At 33.6% G+C, this 19,192-nt stretch overlaps 1 protein-coding gene across 1 annotated transcript in view; it reads right to left on the bottom strand.

Moving 5' to 3' along the window:
- Positions 1–19,122, bottom strand: part of LOC129228260 (putative GTP-binding protein 6) — a 43,820-nt gene extending 24,698 nt beyond the window's left edge. The window contains exons 1-3 of the mRNA XM_054862928.1: positions 18,318–19,122; positions 17,832–18,013; positions 8,456–8,545 (exon numbers count right to left, since the gene is read on the bottom strand). Of these exons, the coding sequence (XP_054718903.1) occupies positions 8,456–8,545; positions 17,832–18,013; positions 18,318–18,752 (707 nt within the window). The 5' untranslated portion in view covers positions 18,753–19,122. The remainder of the gene's footprint in view (positions 1–8,455; positions 8,546–17,831; positions 18,014–18,317) is intronic.
- Between the last annotated feature and the right edge of the window lie 70 nt (positions 19,123–19,192).

The following is a 19,192-nucleotide window of genomic DNA, read 5'->3' as shown; positions in this document are numbered from 1 at the left end:
TTAGGGCAACTTATGAACCAAATTTCGTTTGATTCCACCAGTTACTTCTTGGGGAACAGCGGGCAAGCATGACTCAAAAAACGCCCCATTGCTCCACCCCCTTGGAGGAATTCGCGCCAAAAACCAATGGGCACAAGTTCACATAGGGGCACATATGTGTACAAAATTTCGTTCAATTTCATGCGGTAGTTTTTGCTGTAGAGCGGCCACAAAAAACTGGTCACACACAGACGTGACACACACACATACACACACACATACAGACAGACATTTTCCAAAAATAGTCGAAATGGACTCAGCACACCTCAAAACGTTCGAATCCGTCAAAATTCGAAATTCGAAAATTTGCACGAATCCAATACTTTCTTCTATATATTAGATATTGAAGAAAGTAAAAATGCATTCACTAACAACAAAAATGAATAAAAATAAGAAAAAAAAATCTCGAAAGAAATAGCTTTTTTCATTGTTTTATGTGATAAATAAAGCATATTTTTTGCTCCGACAATAAAACTTATAAAAGTGCCGGACATTTATTTCTCTTTCTGAACGTTTTCCCTATTACTCTACATTGAATACCATTGCTTTCTTGGGTAGAGCTTTCCCCTTCCCCTCTCCCTTACCCGCTCTGTCCACGGCTTCAAGTGCGCGCAGTAAGTTTACGGCTTTGGGCGTCTCCCCTTTCTTCTATCCTCCTTGTCGGAGATAGGGAGGTATGGCATGGATTAAAACCAGTTCTAACCAGAACTTCTCACCACGTGGAGCGATTTTAAAGCAACCTGCAACTCTGTGTTGATCAAAGAAGAGTGCTGGCAACGCACATGTTTGTGTTTGTTTGTGTGAAAGACTTGTGCCGACTTGCTTTTTTTCACCTCTGTTGAAAAATTAATTTAAGCCCTTAAAAATTGCTTATTTGCGGTGTGGTGTCGCAAGTTGCAGCAACAGAAAACAGATGCAATACTTGATAAATTGTGTTTTCTTTTGGGCTGACCAATCGTTATTCAGATAGAGGTGCTTATATGAATGAAAATCTTCTCTCTTTGGAAGTTAGATTTTTTTTTCTAAATGCATATTCTAATTAAATTCTTTTTTCTTCGTATGGAAGGGAACTTTTGTTTGCTCCAGTACTGGTTTTAAATTCTTTTTTTCACATGAGGGAGAGGGCAGGGAAGCCCACCTCAGGGGTGGGGGGGGGGAGGATCATGGCGCATTGAGACATTAAAATTTGTAAGGAGGGGGGAGTTATTTTGAGGGGTATTTTTTCATTGGGGGTGGGATCTCCGTGATATTGAAGGGGGTGCGCCCTTGCCCTTGGGGGGGGGGCAATCCCCGGGTGTGATTTCTTTCTTGCTTTAGTTTTTTAATAAATTCCTATTTTCTTCTGGGGGATGGTTGAATTCAATTTGTTCTGACTAAAATGTGTTTTTTAATTAAATTTATTTTTCTTTTGGAGAGAGGGGGATACTTTGTTTATAATCTTGTGTATTGCATATATCATTTTTTTTATGGGATGGTGCCCTTCATTTTTTTCTCTCCAAATCACATGCATGTTTTAGGTTTTTTTCAAACTGTAATCCATATTTTAATTAAATTCATTTTCCTTTTGGGGGGAGGGGGATACTTCGTTTTAGTTGTGTAAAATGCATATTTTAATTTAGGGGTTTTTTTTTGTGGAAGGAGGAGGGGCGATCCTTTATTTTTTCAAATCACATGCATATTTTAGTTAGTTTTTTTTTTTTGGGGGGGGGGGGGAGGCACCGAACTGTAATGAATATTTTAATTAAAAGTTATTTTTTCTTCGGATCTTATTTCTTTGAGTATTGAATTTATGTTGCATCAGTATTTTTCTGGTATTAAGAACTACTACAGATAAGTAAGTGCTAAGAGATTAAGACTGGAAACTCAAATGTGAAAGTGGCATCTCTGTTTAAACAATCACCCCCCTGCTATAACATAATAATTTACACTAGCATTACATAAAATAGCATAATAATTTACATTGCTTTTGGTTAGATTTGATTTTTTCTCCACTTACCGATTGCTGTTACCATGGTGTTAATATTTTTTACCATATAGATTTAGCTCAAGGTCATTTTTTCCCCTGAAAGAAGTGTCCCCCTTTTTTTCTTAGAACTGAAAATCTGTTGGAAGCCCTTATACTGAGCTTTAATGCTTTTCGTTTTTGTATAAATGAATTTACCAAAACCAAGAAGTAGTGTGAAATTCATTAAACAGGGCTCCCAACACATTTTAGCTTCAGAAAAGGGTAAAAGAGGACCATTTTCAATCAAAAAGGGGACTAAAGAGGACCACTTAGGATCAAAAAGAGGACCTTGGGAGGACCACTCATAGTTAAACCCATGAAGCACCAAAAGGCAAATTAGTTGCCAGCTGCTAAACTTGTGAAAATAATTCGTTAATTAACAATAATAACGAGAGATACAATTCTTTTATCACCAGTGAAACTGATTTTTTTTTTAATCCATTGATAAAAGTGAATAACATTGGGAGGGGGGGGGGAACTTAGTTCAGCACTTAAGGCAGCCTTTTTAGAACTAAATAGGCATAATGATACATTTTGACGTCTCACTGAAGGATAGGTGAAGTTGCACTTCATCTTTATTTAGTTTAAAATTATTTTTATGTTTTTCTGTCTTTTAATGCTTCTTAATATAGCGTTATCATACACCAAACAAACAAAAAAAACTTTATTCTCTTGTTGTTTTCCGCAGTCTCTAATTTTGTTCCCATCTTCATTAGTTTCATCTAACTATTTGCTGAGAAATTTGCACTTCCTCATGACTCACACTGAAACCTAAAAAATATTGTTTTGATTTTCAACAAAGCTACAACTGAGTTTATAATAAAATTATTTTAAATTTGAATTTTAAATTTAATCTCTTTATCACACGGTTCATACCCTTTAGGGAGAAAAAAAATTTAAGCACTTTTCAAGTGTAAAAAAAATGTTTTTCAAGGTACTACCCTAAATTCGCACTATAAATATTACATGCAGATTTCATTTAATGCTAACATATAAATAAAAGAAAGTAATATAAAAAGTATACGAAAACAAACTGCTTTTTCTACAAGAGACACTTTAATAAAAGATTTACTGTATTGAAAGTTTTCCTAAAAATGTCTGAAATGCTTAATCACAAAGAGAAGCAGATCAACTTCGATTTTAAAAAAAACTCCATGATTGCAAGACCATGAGTGTTTTGAACTTTTATGCGGGTGGGGGGGGGGGACTGATTCCCCTCTTTAGCAGGCATCATGACAATGAAAAAAATTCACAAAAATTCACCTTTATAAAATTTTATATTTCAACTTTGTTTTAAATACAAAAACTAAGTTGAAATGTTATGCACTCAATTGTTTACATTTAATACCCCCCCCCCATAAGAAACATTAATAACCGAAAATAAGCAAATAATAATTAAACTTAAGTTTGCAAGTTAAGGTTGCAAAACTAGAAATTTGAATTTAAAAAAAAATATTAATTTTTTAGTTATTTAAATAAAAATTAAAATGAGTTAATCTAATGCAGCATGTCAAAACAACTTCAAATTGCCAAAAATATAAAAATATTTATTAGATGCAAAACGATTGAAAGCTCAAATAAGCAAATTTTTACGAACCAAGTTCAGTTTTGGCATACTTTCCATAAAATAAATTTATTTATTTTCTACTAAATTAAACACAAAACATGCTAACCTTAGGTAGCATTTGGGAAAATAACATTCGATTGGGCAAAATATTTTAATATTTTCATGATGCAAAAAGATTGAAATTTCAAACACTAAAACCCATTTTCCGCGAAGTCCAAGTAAGTTCAATGTTGCCACGATTTCAAAAATAATTACTTCGTTAATTATTGAAATTAAGTGAAAAATAAGTTAATCTAAAGTAGTATATGTCAAAATAACTTCCCCATTGTCATAAACATCAAAATATTTACAAGATGCAAAAGGATTGAAATTTCAAACTCGAGGTGCAGTTTTCTGCGAAGTCCGATTAAGTTTCATGTTGTCATGGTTTCCAAACTAATTTCTTCGTTAATTGTTGAAATTAAACGAAAAATAAACTAATCTAAAGTAGTATATGTCAAAATAACTTCCTACTGTTAAAAAAAATCAATATATTTACAAGATGCAAAATGATTGAAATTTCAAACGCGAGAAAGAGTTTTCCGCATAGTTTGAGTAAGTGCAATGTTGTCATGGTTTCCAAACTAATTCCTTAGTTAATTATTGAAATTAAACGAAAACTAAGCTAATCTAAGGTAGCACATGTTAAAATAACTTCCGATTGTAAAAAACATCAAAATATTTACAAGATGCAAAAGGATTGAAATCTCAAACACGAAAGCAATTTTTCGCGATACTGCATATCGAGCCTATGTTTAGAAAATTGCACTGATGAAATATTTTTAAAAGAATTACAAGCAATCTAAAGTATGCTTTAGATTGCTTGTAATGATTTTTGAAAGAATCAAGCAATAAAGAAACTTTTCATACTTTTTCAAGGCTTTCAAGCACTTGGAAAAAAAACTTTATATTTTTCAGGAACTTTTCAAGGTTTTTCAAGGGCGTAAAATTTACGAACATAAGCGCCTGTAAAAAAAAATGTCGCATGCGCCACGAGATTACTTCCGAATTTATTTGCAAAAGAGGTGGTTCATAGCAGCGTTACTATTACAGTCAACGCACGACGCAACAGTCTCAAGAGCTTGGGATCCAATGAAAACTTTGAAATGAATATTTGAGTTATCGAGATCCGAGATCGGAAAGTTCATTCGTTATTGCAAACGTGAGGTTGCAATTCCGAGAAATATCGGTAGCACCCTGCTCCACGATTCGACGTCATAACTCTTCCTCCAAACCTCTTTTTTATGGATTTCCATGCTGCAGCGGTTGAAGGAGTAATGACGTCAATCTGAAGCGAAATAATACGGGAAAGTCAGGTTAAGGCGCCGGGTCCGCGTATTTGGGTGTACAGTATCTTCGAACACAATGGAAACTTTTAAAATCTGATTTTTAAGTAAAAACAATATAAAAGCGGACTAATCAGACCAAACTGATAAAAAGCGGTCTAAAGCGGACTAATCAGACCAAACTGATAAAAAGCGGTCTAAAGCGGACTTAACCTTAAAAAACGGACTTTGGCGGGAAAAGCGGACCATTTGGGAGCCCTGGTTAAATAAATTTTTCACTTTTGATATGAACTGCACTTCAGTTTGTCCTTTAGTTCATTTTTCACTTCACGGAGCATTCTTGCAGAAAGAAATAAGGTCCAGAAAATTTGACGCAGAAAGTAAAATAAAATTCTGCCACAGGGTAAATGAGTTATAGTACAGTGATGGAATATGTCATAAGACTTTCGTACGCGCCTTTCTCTCCTTCCCAGAGCCCTGGGAGTTGCCTCTTTCCGAACCATTACAGGACATGACTATCTACAGGCCCATTTACATAAAATCAACCTGGCAGATTCACCTCTCTGTGTGCTCTGTGAGGGGACTTCCCAAATGACAGGTGAGCATCTTTATCGATGCTCCTCTCTTCATGATATTCATAATTGTGATGACTTCCGGGCCCTAACACCCTTTGAAGTCACTTCATTGTTATACTGGACAGCAAGACGCCTTATGTTTGAAAGAACGATGGTGGGCGTAATAAAAATAAGATTTTCAAAAAATGAAAAGCAACAAAAGTATGCCCAATATTTAAGTGTTTTCTTTTGCATTAACATTACTTTCAACGTGATAATTTTAATAAGTAATAAATTCAATTAATCTTGTACTATGGTTCACTTGTCATTGTATGTAAGAAAATGTTTGTTAACCAATATTCTTGAACATTTCAATTTGTTTACGTTGCTGAATATTAAAGCATTCGGCTGAACCGAATATTTGGTTTGTCCGCCAAATATGCAGTATACCGAATATTCGGTGCATCTTTTTCAAAAATTGGCAGAACACTATGCTGTTTTATAACACAATGCTGTGATATTGTACATTGGAAAGTGTACTCCTATTTGGATGCTGCAAACACTCAAAAGGCAAGCTCACATTATTATTTACAATCTGAGATTAACTCACAGATTGTTATCTGCAAGTTATTTGCATGTTGACAGGAGAAATAACCCACAGGATCTGTATTTTTATTTTATTCCAAATTTTTTTGACCACAGTATTCAATGGCCCAGCCAGAAAATTCTTCTGAAAGGGGTTTTCGAAATCGAAAATCATTGGCTTCTTTTTCATTCACTTTGAACGTGGAAATATTATTCAATATATTTAACAAAACAGTTTTTATCGCTTGGGGGCTCAGTAATTATTCATTTATATCAATTGCTTAAAAATAATTAATAGTTTGGAGATTCGTATTGATATCACAATGATGGAAGAATAAGGGAAAAAGCACAATGCATTTATGATTGTCTTTATTTCAATCTTATGCTCATTTTTGTAGTATTTTCATTTAAAAACCCCTTGTAAGATACCTCAAGGTGTTTATTACTGTACATAAGAGCTGTAATAATTTTCATGATGAGCGCTCCTACTGGTATAGGAGGGCTAAAATAGTCTTCATAAAACTAAAAAGGGTTCATTGTGATTTAGCACTTCTAGTGCTATGCTTGCCCTTTTTGGGGAAATCAGGTTTCTGTTTTTTCCTGAGACTCAAGTGTTTCTTTGCAAAAGTTTTAAATAATTACTTAAATAAAACGTTTCTCCTCTAAGGTATATGACATTCTCCCCTTGAATTTAGACATTCTATATAGCAATTTTGGAAGTAGGCACAACTTGTATGTTTAAGAATTGGAAAGTAATTTGTGATTGCTTCCTGTTCAGCAGGGTTTGTTGATTTAAATCAGCTTGATTTAAATTGTGATTAAAATCATGATTTAAATCAAGTGATTTTTTAAAAAGAAATCATTGATTTAAATCAATTGGTTTGAATTAAGTGATTTTTTTAAACAAAATCAGTAATTAAAATCAGTTGATTTTACTTTTATAAATTAATTTTGCATTTTTAGAATGCATTGCTCCAAATTTAACTACACTGCGTTACACTATCTTAACTTTAACAGGCAAAACTACATAGATCCCTCTTTCTGTTTGTGTAACAGATTTTCACGCTATTGTTTTTACTCCAAAACTACAGTTTAGAACAAAATAAAAATTTGGAGTTTTTCTTATACACCGTGACTAATATGGTTCAGAAAAGTAATTGTTCAACATTTTATTTTACACTAAAAACGTACAGGATAATGGAAACCTTATCTTTAAGCAAAGCATAAAACAAAATCACATCTTATCTAAGCATTATAACGTAAATTTAAATCTTAAAATATTATTGAATAGTTAGAGAACTTATCATAATTTTAAAAGTAAGTTGAATGAATTCATCTATTGTAAGAAATATATATTATGTTTATAAATGTAAAGTGTAATTAGAATCTACAAATTTTTGAACATTTCAAAAAAAAACTTATTTTTTAATTTAAAAAAAAATTTAAAAAATCCCGAACCTTGCTGTTCAATAAACAGCAAGCTATTTTGTTAAAACCAATCCCATTTGGAAAAGTTAATGGAATGAGGGGAAAAAATATAATGTGCCCCCCTTCCCCCACTTTATAGTAGAAAAAACTGCACTGTATTTCTGGAAGCAGTTTCAACACCTCCCCTGGCTGCGCTACTTTTAGTTTGATAAAATAGGAGTTACTAATCAGCCAGACAGTAATTAAGGAGCAACTTAAAATAGTGAATAAGGGTATGAGCATTTTAATACTAGATTTTTCTATTCTTTAAATTTCATTTGTAAAGTTTACTATACTCTTGTATTTTATTCATATTAAACAACAATTACATTTTATTTTCATGGCTAATGCAAGTTTTTAAATGACTCCTTTTGACGTTCTGCCATAGGTTCCCAAAAACTCTAGTTTCCTTGGCAATAATATGCCAGAGAAAGCAGTACGGAGGAGGAGACAAAGAAAATGACTTAAATAGTGGTACACAGCATTGTACCTTTTCCCTTCCATTTCTTTTAATCTAGTTAATAGTTTTACTAGAACTAAATAAACTAAGCTTAATTGAACGCTTGGATGTTAAAAGCTTAAAATGAATAGAATGCTGTTTCCTTTTATTTCAAAGCCAACATCGTTAATTAAGCGAAACTTAAAATTAGAGCTAGTGTATGTCATTCAAATTTCTTTACAGATTGCATGCTTCAATAGTTTAGAGCATTATTCTTTACATCTATATCTTTATTTGTAAAAATATTAACATGAGCAAAGACTGGACAACGAATATTAGTGCAAAACATCAGAATCTTTTGTTTTCTGCAGAGTATGGGTAAATAAATAAAATAAATAAATTAGTTGAATAAATAAGTAAATGAAATAAACAAATTAGGTGACAATATCAATACAAAATAAATTACAGATTTACCTTAAGTATGGAATTTCAGCTAGTGCTAGTTGCAGTTTCGCTTCTTTTGTATGGGCATGATCATGAAAAATTTGGAGAATTACTTGGTACCTAAATTAAAATAGTTTTTCAATTAACAAAAACATAGAACATAATGCATAATAATGAATCAATAAAACAGATAGCTAATTAAACACACACAAAACAGTCACAAAAATAACTTGAAAAAAGCTTAAAATAAAGTTAATTCTTCAACTTAAATTTGAATCTTTATCTTTTGATAAAATAAAATTTGCTGATTTTGAAGATAGTACTCTCCAGTGTCCAATTCTAAATTATTTACTAAATCTTACATTTCTGTTTGTTGTCTGATTCGTTAATTTAAAAAGCCTTTTAAAGATGTTGAAATTTACAATATTTTTCCTACTATGCATGACATGAGGTATGCTTACTTTCAGTCCCCTTCAGTACTATGGCTAAATTGTGGAAGTGGAAATTGACTGGCACATCAATCAGAGGTGGCGTTAAGCCTGCAGGTTTGTCCAAGTAATTGGATGGTTGTCCTGGATACTCATAGTGAAATGTAGATGTATGTGTGGATATTCATACTCATTGATAAGGAGACGAACAGACAGACCTTACCAAAATGTAGTAGGTAACAGACATGAAAATCTAAATCCACGGCCCATACATTTGAATATGGGTCCCCGTCAGTGACAGATCCAGACGATCTTTTTGGGAGGGGCGAATGACTAACACATCATATGGGGGGGGGGGGGGATAACCAATGAAAATTAATTTTAAAAAATTTGAGAACTGAAGCACATTGCTTTTTTTTTTCTCCAGTAATTTTTCTGATCCAAAGAGTTTGAATAAAAGTTAACAGTGTTTTAAGTATCAAGAATAGAAAATTGAAAATAGAAAAAAAAAACCACACACACACACACACACAGGAAGAATTTCTATTGGTATTTTTTAACCATTATCCAAAATAAACTCTTCAACTTTTGATTTGTTTGAGGACTCATGAAGTATTTTCAGCAGGCATTTAGATCCTCAAATGTACTTTCTTCCTTACGTAAAAAAAAAGAAAAGTTCAGGGGCGGATCCAGACAGAATTCTCGGAGGAAACTATTTGGAAAAAAAAACTATGCTTTGGAAAATTTTTGAATTTTAAATATCAATATAGCCCACTTTTAACTAGAGCATTTTTTTAAGGAATTTTCTCTAGACGACGCAAGTTTAAACATAAAGGCTGTAACCTTCCCAATAATTTTCCTCTTTTCTTAGCAAACGTGTGCATATATCGTCGCCTCAAAGTGGTATTCTGTAATCAGTACTGTTTGTTCTGAGGCAACTGTATAGGACTTCTAAATTAAGAGGAAGCCGATACGAACCAACTGTAAGTATAATATTAATACTAAAGTAAAGGGGGCACGGGAAAAATTTAGATTTTTAGACGATCTTTGGTAATGTAAAGAGAGAAGAGGTTCGGTGGCTCTCCCCTGTCTATTTTTTGCAGAAGCAGTTTTAGACGATCTTTGATGATGTTAGAGAGAAAAGATATTTGAGGGCCCATCTAAGGAAATTTTTCTGATTTATAATCTTAGAAATGCATTTTAACTGCCTTTCGTAAAAATTAAGGGCTCGGGTATGACCCCCTCCCCCCGCCCATTTTCCGAAATTGAAACCTTAAAAACACAAATATTATCTTCAATAATGTTAACAAGAGGGAAGTTCGGGGCTTCTCCGGAGTTTTTTTTTTTGCCATTGTTGAGACAAAAGCCGTTTAATCTGATTTTTACATGATGATAAGTGGAGGAGAAATTCGAGGGCCCATACCAAGAAATTTTTGAAATTTGCAGTCTTAAAGATGCATTCTAATTATCTTTGGTAATGATGAGGAAGAAGAGGTTTGGAGCACTCCCCCCACCCAAAAAAAAAAATGTAGCTCTAAATAGGCTGTTTTAGACGATTTTTGGTTGTGTTAAGGGGAGGAGAGATTAAAAGGCCCATCCCAGGAAATTTTACTAATTTGTAGACTTAAAAATGGATTCTAGACTATCTTTGGTAAGGTTAGGGGTTGAAAAGATTCTGAGGTCCACTCCCAAATTTTTTTCAAAGTAGAACTCATTGAATTGCAAATGTAGCCAATCAGGGTCGGATAGATTTAGGGGAGGGCAGGCGGGATTACTGCCCCTGGGCCTCCACAACAAAGGGGCCCCCACAATGAAATTTTTACAAAATATCTTAACTTTCACGGGTCAAAAAATCGAAAATATTGGATATATACATATATATCAAAATATTCCGATATATATCAAAGTATCGGTCATTTTCAAAAATATGATGATCTTTTTAAACCTTGATTAGGGGCCTCCCCATTTCCAAATTCAACACTGTAGCCAATCCATGATTCATGAGTAACTTTTAGAGGACCAGCAATTTTTCAAAATTGAAGCTCCAGAAATGTAATTCTTGAACACTTTCAATGATGTTAGGGATTGAGGAGTTCTCCCCAGGAAACATTTTGAAATTCATGCACTTAAAAGAAAATTAGGCCGAGAGTGAACGATGTTGGCGAGAAGGAGAGGTGGTTGAACACTCCCCCCCCCCTGCAAACTTTTACAAGTTATTTTTTAAAACGTGGTTAGTAGACGATCGTTCAGGCCCGTATACAGGGGTGGAGGCGGTTCTTAGGGTTCAACCCCACACCCCTCCAAAGTTCCTTTTGACATTTAAATGTTTGTTTTTTTTTTTAAATTTTCAAAAAATATTGTTCCAAAACTCAAATGTCTTTTATATGTATATTCATTGCATAAAACGCTTTCATAATGGATAACCCGACAACTTGAACATTAGTACAAATAGCCCAAAGCTCTGAAAGAAAGTTTTAAAAAGTCCCCAAAAATTTTTTCTGGCTACGCCCCTGAGATCTTTGACAATAATGGGTGCCCACATGCAAAATTGTAAGGGGGGGGCTCAGAAATTTTACCCATGGTTTAGCAGGATATGGACCCATAGAGGCAGATTTCAGGACAGATTAGAGTCATTAAAATTTGACATTTTTAATAACTTATTCATTAACGGCTGGAAAAGAAATATTTTTATATTTTTGCAAAGAAAAAAGTACTAAAAGCAAAGGAAGTTCTAATTCCAAAGGGGGGCTCGAGCCCCCCCTTGACCCCCTATATGGGCGCCCTTGTTGACAATATTAACAATTGGAAGAGGAGTAGTTTGGAGGGTCCCATATTAAAACAGGAATGAAGAATAATTACATAGTACAGCATAAAGCTAGGTTAAAACTTAAATCTAACTTTAACTTAATGCACAATCATTAAATGTATAACTTTTTATTAACAAACTTTTGTTCGTCTGTTCGGATGGAATATTGAAACACATAGTATATCTACTGACAGGCTAGTAAAAAAAGTATTTTAAAAATATTATATATATAAAAAAGTGTTTCTTTAAAAATTTCTGTATGTATTTCTTTGAATCTTAAGCTTAGAGCTGCTTTTATTCCCAATATATATTAGTGTAGGTTTTTCACAACACAAATTTGTAAGCAAAATTTATACTTTTTTGAAAAATATTTAAGATATGATGAAAAAGTACAACACAAAAAGCGTTATATCATACAAAATCTTCGGATCTGCTTTCGCTTATATACAGTCGGACCTCCATATATCGAACTTCCACATATCAAAATTTTCTATGTATCGAAATTCCAACACGTTTCCATGTTCATTACATAGAAAAATTGTTTCTATATATCGAAAAAATCTCTATATATCGAAATTTTTCTCGAGACATTCGTAGATTTTTTCCCACTCTAGACTGTTTTGTCTCATGAAAAATGAAGGTTAGGGGAGAAAATTATGTTCACTAAAGGTTGCTATGAAACACATATGGAATCTGGGGTTGAGAGGTGTGTAGAGGTTGTTGTTCCGTTCTGGAGTTCTTAAATTCCGTCAAGTTCTTTTCAAATCTTACTTGCAACCAGTAACACTGTAAAAGCAGTTTTAAGTTATCCCTTTTGTCAGTTGATTATCATTTATAGTCTTTTTAGCTTCAGTAAAAATCATTCAGGTTAAGTAGATTGTTTTTTTTTTTTTTTTCTCAATTACATTGTCAAAACGAAAATAACCTAATGTTGCGGATCAAGTTGAATTGCCGAAGAATGAAGATGTGTGAAGGCGCACCAACTGTGTAATTTCTGTTATTTTTTTAATTCTTAACTTTTTAGAAATTGGGTTTCATACACGAAAAATAGTTTTAATTTTAATGTTTTAGGAGATTTTTATGATAAAAACAGATTGTTTCTAAATATCGAAAATTCTATATATCAAATTTTTTTCCGGCAATTTGCTACTTCGATATATGGAGGTCCGACTGTATTTTTTTAAAAAATCAAATTGGAATTTCCTTTAGTTTCAAAGGAATATTGCATATGATAGTTAATTTGTGAAGGTGTTAATTATTAAAACAACTTATGATTTCTTAAATCAGGGACAGAAAAAATAGTTTTCGTCTTATCCAGCAACGAGATATTGGTTTGTCGGGGTAGTGCTGCGCTCGTATGCATGATGACATGATATGCTCATATCATGGCCGCTTAAATTAAAAGTTTTAAGGGAGGGGGGCTCAGATATTTTACCTATGGTTTAGCAGCTTATTTTACCCATGGAAACCGATTTTAGTACAGATTAGAGTTATTAAACCTGCATTTTTATATCAAGTTACATATGAAACTAGACAGAAAATTTCAAAATCATGTTTATTTTTTATTTGCTATGAACAGCAAAAAATAAGCGTACCTTCCAGAATGGAAACCATCTGGCTATTCTTGCTTTGAGCACTTATTATCACATATCCTTTTCTTTCCCCTATGGGAGAAGTAAAAACACATCTAACAAGAAGAGCCCATTATGCTAAATGAACCCAAATATTTGGTATACACTTGATATTTTAAAAATTTCCTTGGGGTGGCCATGCCCTCCCTCTGGCATTGTTTCCATCCTTGTTAGACTTCACATGAATTACATTTTTTTTTTTTTTTTTTCAGTTTAAGCTAGGAAAGAGGGTTTAAAAAACTATACTTGAAACTTCCTCAGGGTGGTTTTATGACTCCCCGGCGTTCTTTTTATACATTCTTGTTAGACTTTGAGGAATAATAAGGAATTTTTAATATTTAGCCCTAAAAAGGGTTTTTAACTATTTTTGAAACTTTTTCAGGGTGGCCATAGCCACTCTCTCATTGTTTTCTTCATTGTTAGAATTTGTATGTACTATAAGTCAGAGGTGCAGACTGCGCCATTAAAGTTTTTAGGCTGTGTTGTTAAGGGGTATTTTTCTCATCTTTGGGGGGCTCTGACTTTGGGGGCGGGGGTCTGTGCAATATTGAGGGGGTGCACTTTTGCCTTTAGGGTGGTGGGCACCCCTTTTATAAGGAAATATTTTTGAATTTTTGCTCAAAAAAAGGGGATTTCAACTATTCTTGAAATTTTCTCTGAGGGGGCCATGGCCCCCTCCCTGGATCCGCCCATGGAAAGGTTACATTATCAAGATTGCACTTGTAAATAAAATATGAAGATAGTCATGGATTTTTTTATTGATTGAGCTGTTTAATATTCGTGCATAAGTAGAAGCGTTTGCAGGCTCTCCCTGAAAATTTTGTTAGGAACACATTTTTAGATGCTCTTTGGTTGTTGGAGGAAGGGAGGTTTGGAGGTCCCTCTCTGAAAAATTTTTGAAACATAAGATTCCATTTTCGAAAACAGTATTGTTTGCCATCTTTGGTGGCTAGAAGGGAAAGGATGAGATTCTGAAAATTCTCCTCAGTTATTTTCTGATATTAGAGCTCCAAAAACACAATTTTAGAGCTCTTTAATGATGCTAAAAACAGGGCGTTTATGGGATTCCTCTCAGAAAATAATTTGGAAGTGAAGTTCTAAAAACACAATTGTAAGTCACCTTTGAAGACATAGCACACAACATGGGGTTCAGAACTTTTCCCCAGTAATAGTTCTATGTATAAATTCCAAAAATTCCCGTTTAGATGCCCCTTTTGAATGATGATGAAAGAAGGACTGGGGAGAGGGGACTCCTCTTCTGAAATTTTTGAAATTGAAGTCCTGAAAACGCAGTTGTAGGCCATCTTTTGTGAAGTTGGGTGAAGGAACAGAAAACTTTCCACCCAAAATTATTTGAAATTGGAGTCTTGAAAATGTGATTGTTGGCCATCTGGATGGGGTCAGGAGCTGTCCTTCAATTTTTTCATATTAAAGCTTCTAACTTGCAATGTTAGAGGACCTTCATTGTGTTAGGGGAAGGGTTCGGGCTTGGGGGCTCTCCCTCCGGAAGTTTTTCAGAATTGAAGTCCTGAAAAAGCAATTGAAGGCATTCTTTAAAGACACTAGGGGAAGACAGGAGGTTGAAAACTCTCCCCCAGAAATATGTTGATATTAAATTTTCTAAAACAAGATTTTTGGTGATGTTAGGAAGAGGTGAGGTTTTGTAAAGTTTTTCGGAACTGGAGTCTTAGAAACGTAATTGTAGGATGACTTAAGCAACATAAGGTAAAGGGATGCGGTTCAAGGAATCTTCTCCTGCGAATTTTTCGAAATTGAAGCTCCAAAATTCAAAATTGCTGAGGATCTTCGATGACATTGGAGAGAGAGGAGTGACTCTCCCATGGAAAATTTTAGGAATTAAAAGTGGTAATAATACAGTTGTAGGTATTTTTTTGTGATGTGCATGGTGGGGGGGGGGGCATTGTTACCCCAATCGCTCCTCCTGTGCATCTGCCACTCGCTTTGGTTTCAGGATCATTTATGCCACACCCCCAAGGCTATCATTTAGGAGGATCAGGAGCATGCTAGGGAGTGCATGCTAGGGAGTGCTAGGGAGGGCTGCTACTCAGAGTCCCCCTCCCCTCGGGCTCTTCGTAATCAATGTATCCATAATATGCACTGAGTAACACTTTGATCCCTCCTGGAAATTTTTGAAGTGACAGGCCTGTCTCCCCTCCCCCTTTTTGTAGTCAAAATTTAAAATATATGTAAAAAAGTGCATTGATACTTTTTACCAATAAAAGAGCAATCAACACTCTTTAGAAGAATTTTCCATTACTGCGATTTCTCGGATATAGTGACCAATGCATCAAGTACCGTTTGTCATTCCTTAGGTGTAATGTTGCTTTAACGCATTTTAGACTCTCTAAATCGAATTGTTCTCACCCATATTAAGTCCAAAATTAAACTTCAATATGTTTTTAATTCTCAAGATTATCCATTGGAAAACTATAACAAATTTATACTTCAATTGAAAAAAGCTATTTGATGATGAAATGGTCAAAGAGTTGATAAGAACCATAAAAAAACAATAGACATAAGGAAATATTTTTTTGGAAAACATCAAAAAAAGTGGAAAGCTACTACAATATATCTAAATAATAGGAGAAACTAAAAGAGCAGACATTTTGAAAAAAACCTTAAACAAAGCAAAAGCAAACAATGATCTCTAAACTAAACTAGTATGTTGTGGCCATCACGAAACTTTCTTCTATATTTTTCTTTTTTTTTCTGATCCCTCCCCATGCTTGACGAGGAAGCAATATTCCCAACAAAAATGAAATTACACATGCAAAAACTTGACGACCATCCCAATGTCTGAATTATTGCAAAAGCAAAGCAAAGAGCGAAAATTGAAAGTTATTTTAAAAGCCTTGCTTGAATTAATTACAAATATTTTATTTGTTAACAAATATAAGATGGCAACAGTTAAAAATTTTAAATCATTGAGATAATATTTCCGATCATTTCCATACAATTAAAATCACGAGAAATACGCAGACGACAATCTATTACGATTTATCTTTCTTATTGTTGCATTAATAAAACTATTTTTATTTGCTAAAAAATAATGATAATAAAAATAAATCAGCACCTCTTGGCGCGATTGGCGCCAAAATTGAACCAAAGCCTGTTTACATATGGATTCACATATATTCCAAATTTCAACCAGAACGTAGCATTACTTCTTGAGATAGGGCACTCACGATGGAAAAAAAGAACGGGCGATTGCGCTACCCCCCCCTTTTTAGCTGTTGACACCAAAATAAAATCAGCTCTTATACCCACTAAGGGCTACTTGCCGATAAATTTTTCTTTCATTCCGTTCATTATTTCTTGAGATACAGCAGTCACAATTGACGACAAAAAACGTTCTATAGCTCAACCCCCGTTTGAGTTATTGACACCAAAATTGAATCAGCACTTGTTCCTGTTAATGGCAACATATGGACCAAATTTTGTTTGATTCCGCCAGTTACTTCCTGAGGAATAGCAATCACACGTAACTCAAAAAACGTCCCATTGCTCCACCCCCTTGGTGGAATTCGCGCCAAAAAACCAATGGGCACAAGTTCACATAGGGGCACATTTGTGTACCAAGTTTCGTTCGATTTCATGCGGTAGTTTTTGCTATAGAGCGGTCACAAAAAACTGGTCACACACAGACGTGACACACACACACACACATACACACAGACAGACAGACATTTTCCAAAAATAGTCGAAATGGACTCAGCACACCTCAAAACGTTCAAATCCGTCAAAATTCGAAATTCGAAAATTTGCACGAATCCAATACTTTCTTTTATATATTAGATATAGAAGAAAGTAAAAATACTGATTTTTGTTTATTTTCAGTGAATGTCGTTAAAAGTATCATCTTAAAGTTATGTGTAATTTATGGTAGTATTATATTGAGCAAAAATAAAAACGGATTTTTTAGAACAAATATGTTTTTATTTGTATCGCTCAGCATGCATTTAATGCAAAACATTAAGGCAGAACATATTACCAAATTTTGTTAAAACATCACTTGATTCAAAGCAATAAATTTAAATTGATGATTGTTTTAAATTTCTTGATTGAAATCATGATTGAACTCAATGAACCCTGATTTTCAGTGATCATTCTTTGCCATATAATTGAAACTAAATAAATACAGTATTGTTTAATGCATAAAAATATTTTGAATATTTTGTGCAGTTTAAATTTATTTATAGGGTTTATGTTTGAAAAAAAATGTCCCATTACTACATCAGAAATTAAGTTCTGCGGAAGAATTTCTTATGATAAGCACTAAGCAGGTCCTGTTGTTTAGCAGGTAACTATCAAGTGTATTCTAGAATGATCATTAAACTGATTATGCTCTCATTCACGAGCAACATCCATGTAGGATGGAAGGCTCCATCAAGACAATATTTCATAACTTTAGGAAATCAACAACAGCTTAGAGTCATTAATGCAGAAATATAGTTGCAAAATTTAAAGATTATTTTTAAATAATAAATAAAAGTTTTTAAACATGGAAAGGAAAGAAATACCTGTCATATACTCGAAGACAGAAATACTGTTCCAACGTTGTCATTTGAAGTGAAGATAAAATATCAATTCCAATAAACACAGAAGTGATGGCTGGATTTGCTTGAATAATGTATCTTATCTTCTCTAAATTTCCTTGTCCAAAAATATATTTAGCATTCAGTGAAGGAACTGAAACAACATGCTGGAAAAAGTATGAAATTAATTAAAGAAATAAAATAAAATTCCACAGTATTTAACAATCAAAGAAATTTGGGATTTGCATACCCTGAAACTGAACATGTATAATTATAATTGCTAATAGTACATTTTTATTTCTTCCACCCAGGTGGCATACTTTGTTTTATTAACTTTTTAGAATGGTTGTCAGAGCTGTGAAAACCATTTTAAAACATTTATGAGACATTTCAACCAAGGGCATATCAAGGGAAGGCGATTAGAACTTTCAAATATTTTCATAATTTAGAGAAAGAGCATTGATAACATACCTGAAGTAAAACTTTCCATCCAGGCAAAGTATTTACAAGAGCTACAGCTTCAGACATTTTGATTTCAGACATTTCTTTCCGTTCCCAATCACGTCCATGCTTGACTCGAGGTTGTATTAAGAGGATGTTTTCCCCCATTCCAGGATGTTTGTAGATTCTTTTTGTCATTTCATCAAATTCAGGACTGCTTTGCAAAGGATCGTTGTCCTCATTGCTCATTTCACGAAATGAGTTCTTAGTAGCAAATAAAAAACGGTGAGTAACACACTGACTTGTTTTGGAAGAAGAAATTAGTTTGGATGAACATAAGCTACAGAATAATTTACTACGCAGTTCATTTTTGTAAGTTGAAAAATAAGAATAGGAAAATACTTTGGTAAAATATGTAATACGACAACTCCTATACAAAAGAAAAATCTTGCCAAATCGAGGCATGGTAGACTAAATTCTCAAATTAAAACCCTAAAAGGCAATCAGTAGAAATATTTTGCGTAAGTAATAATTTCAAACAGCTTCATATTCTCTACCTTGTGAATGGATTGAAAAGTAAAGAGATAAAATTTTGCCGAAATCCTCAACGGAAACTTCGTTTTGATGAGTTTAACATTGTACAGCACAACAGAGTACAGAAAACTATACCATGGGGTTAAGAAGTGAAATTTCAGTCTTGCATTTCCCAGAAAGAGAAAACTTCTAAGTTTAGTTATTCGACTGAAAAGATAGAAACAAGAAAAAAGAAGCCTGAGAATTACTTTCCATCTTTGTACAACTTTAAGGTATCCGCAAAACTCGCCTCATCTGCAAATGTGACAAAATGTAAACAAACATATATCAAAACAGTTAATTCTTATGCACTTACATAAATAGTGCTTAGT

Source organism: Uloborus diversus, chromosome 8 (genome assembly GCF_026930045.1).
Source record: "Uloborus diversus isolate 005 chromosome 8, Udiv.v.3.1, whole genome shotgun sequence".
In the NCBI taxonomy this organism is placed as follows: domain Eukaryota; kingdom Metazoa; phylum Arthropoda; class Arachnida; order Araneae; family Uloboridae; genus Uloborus; species Uloborus diversus.
The sequence above is the reverse complement of the archived record's forward strand: the minus strand, read 5'-3'. Positions and strand labels throughout refer to the sequence as shown.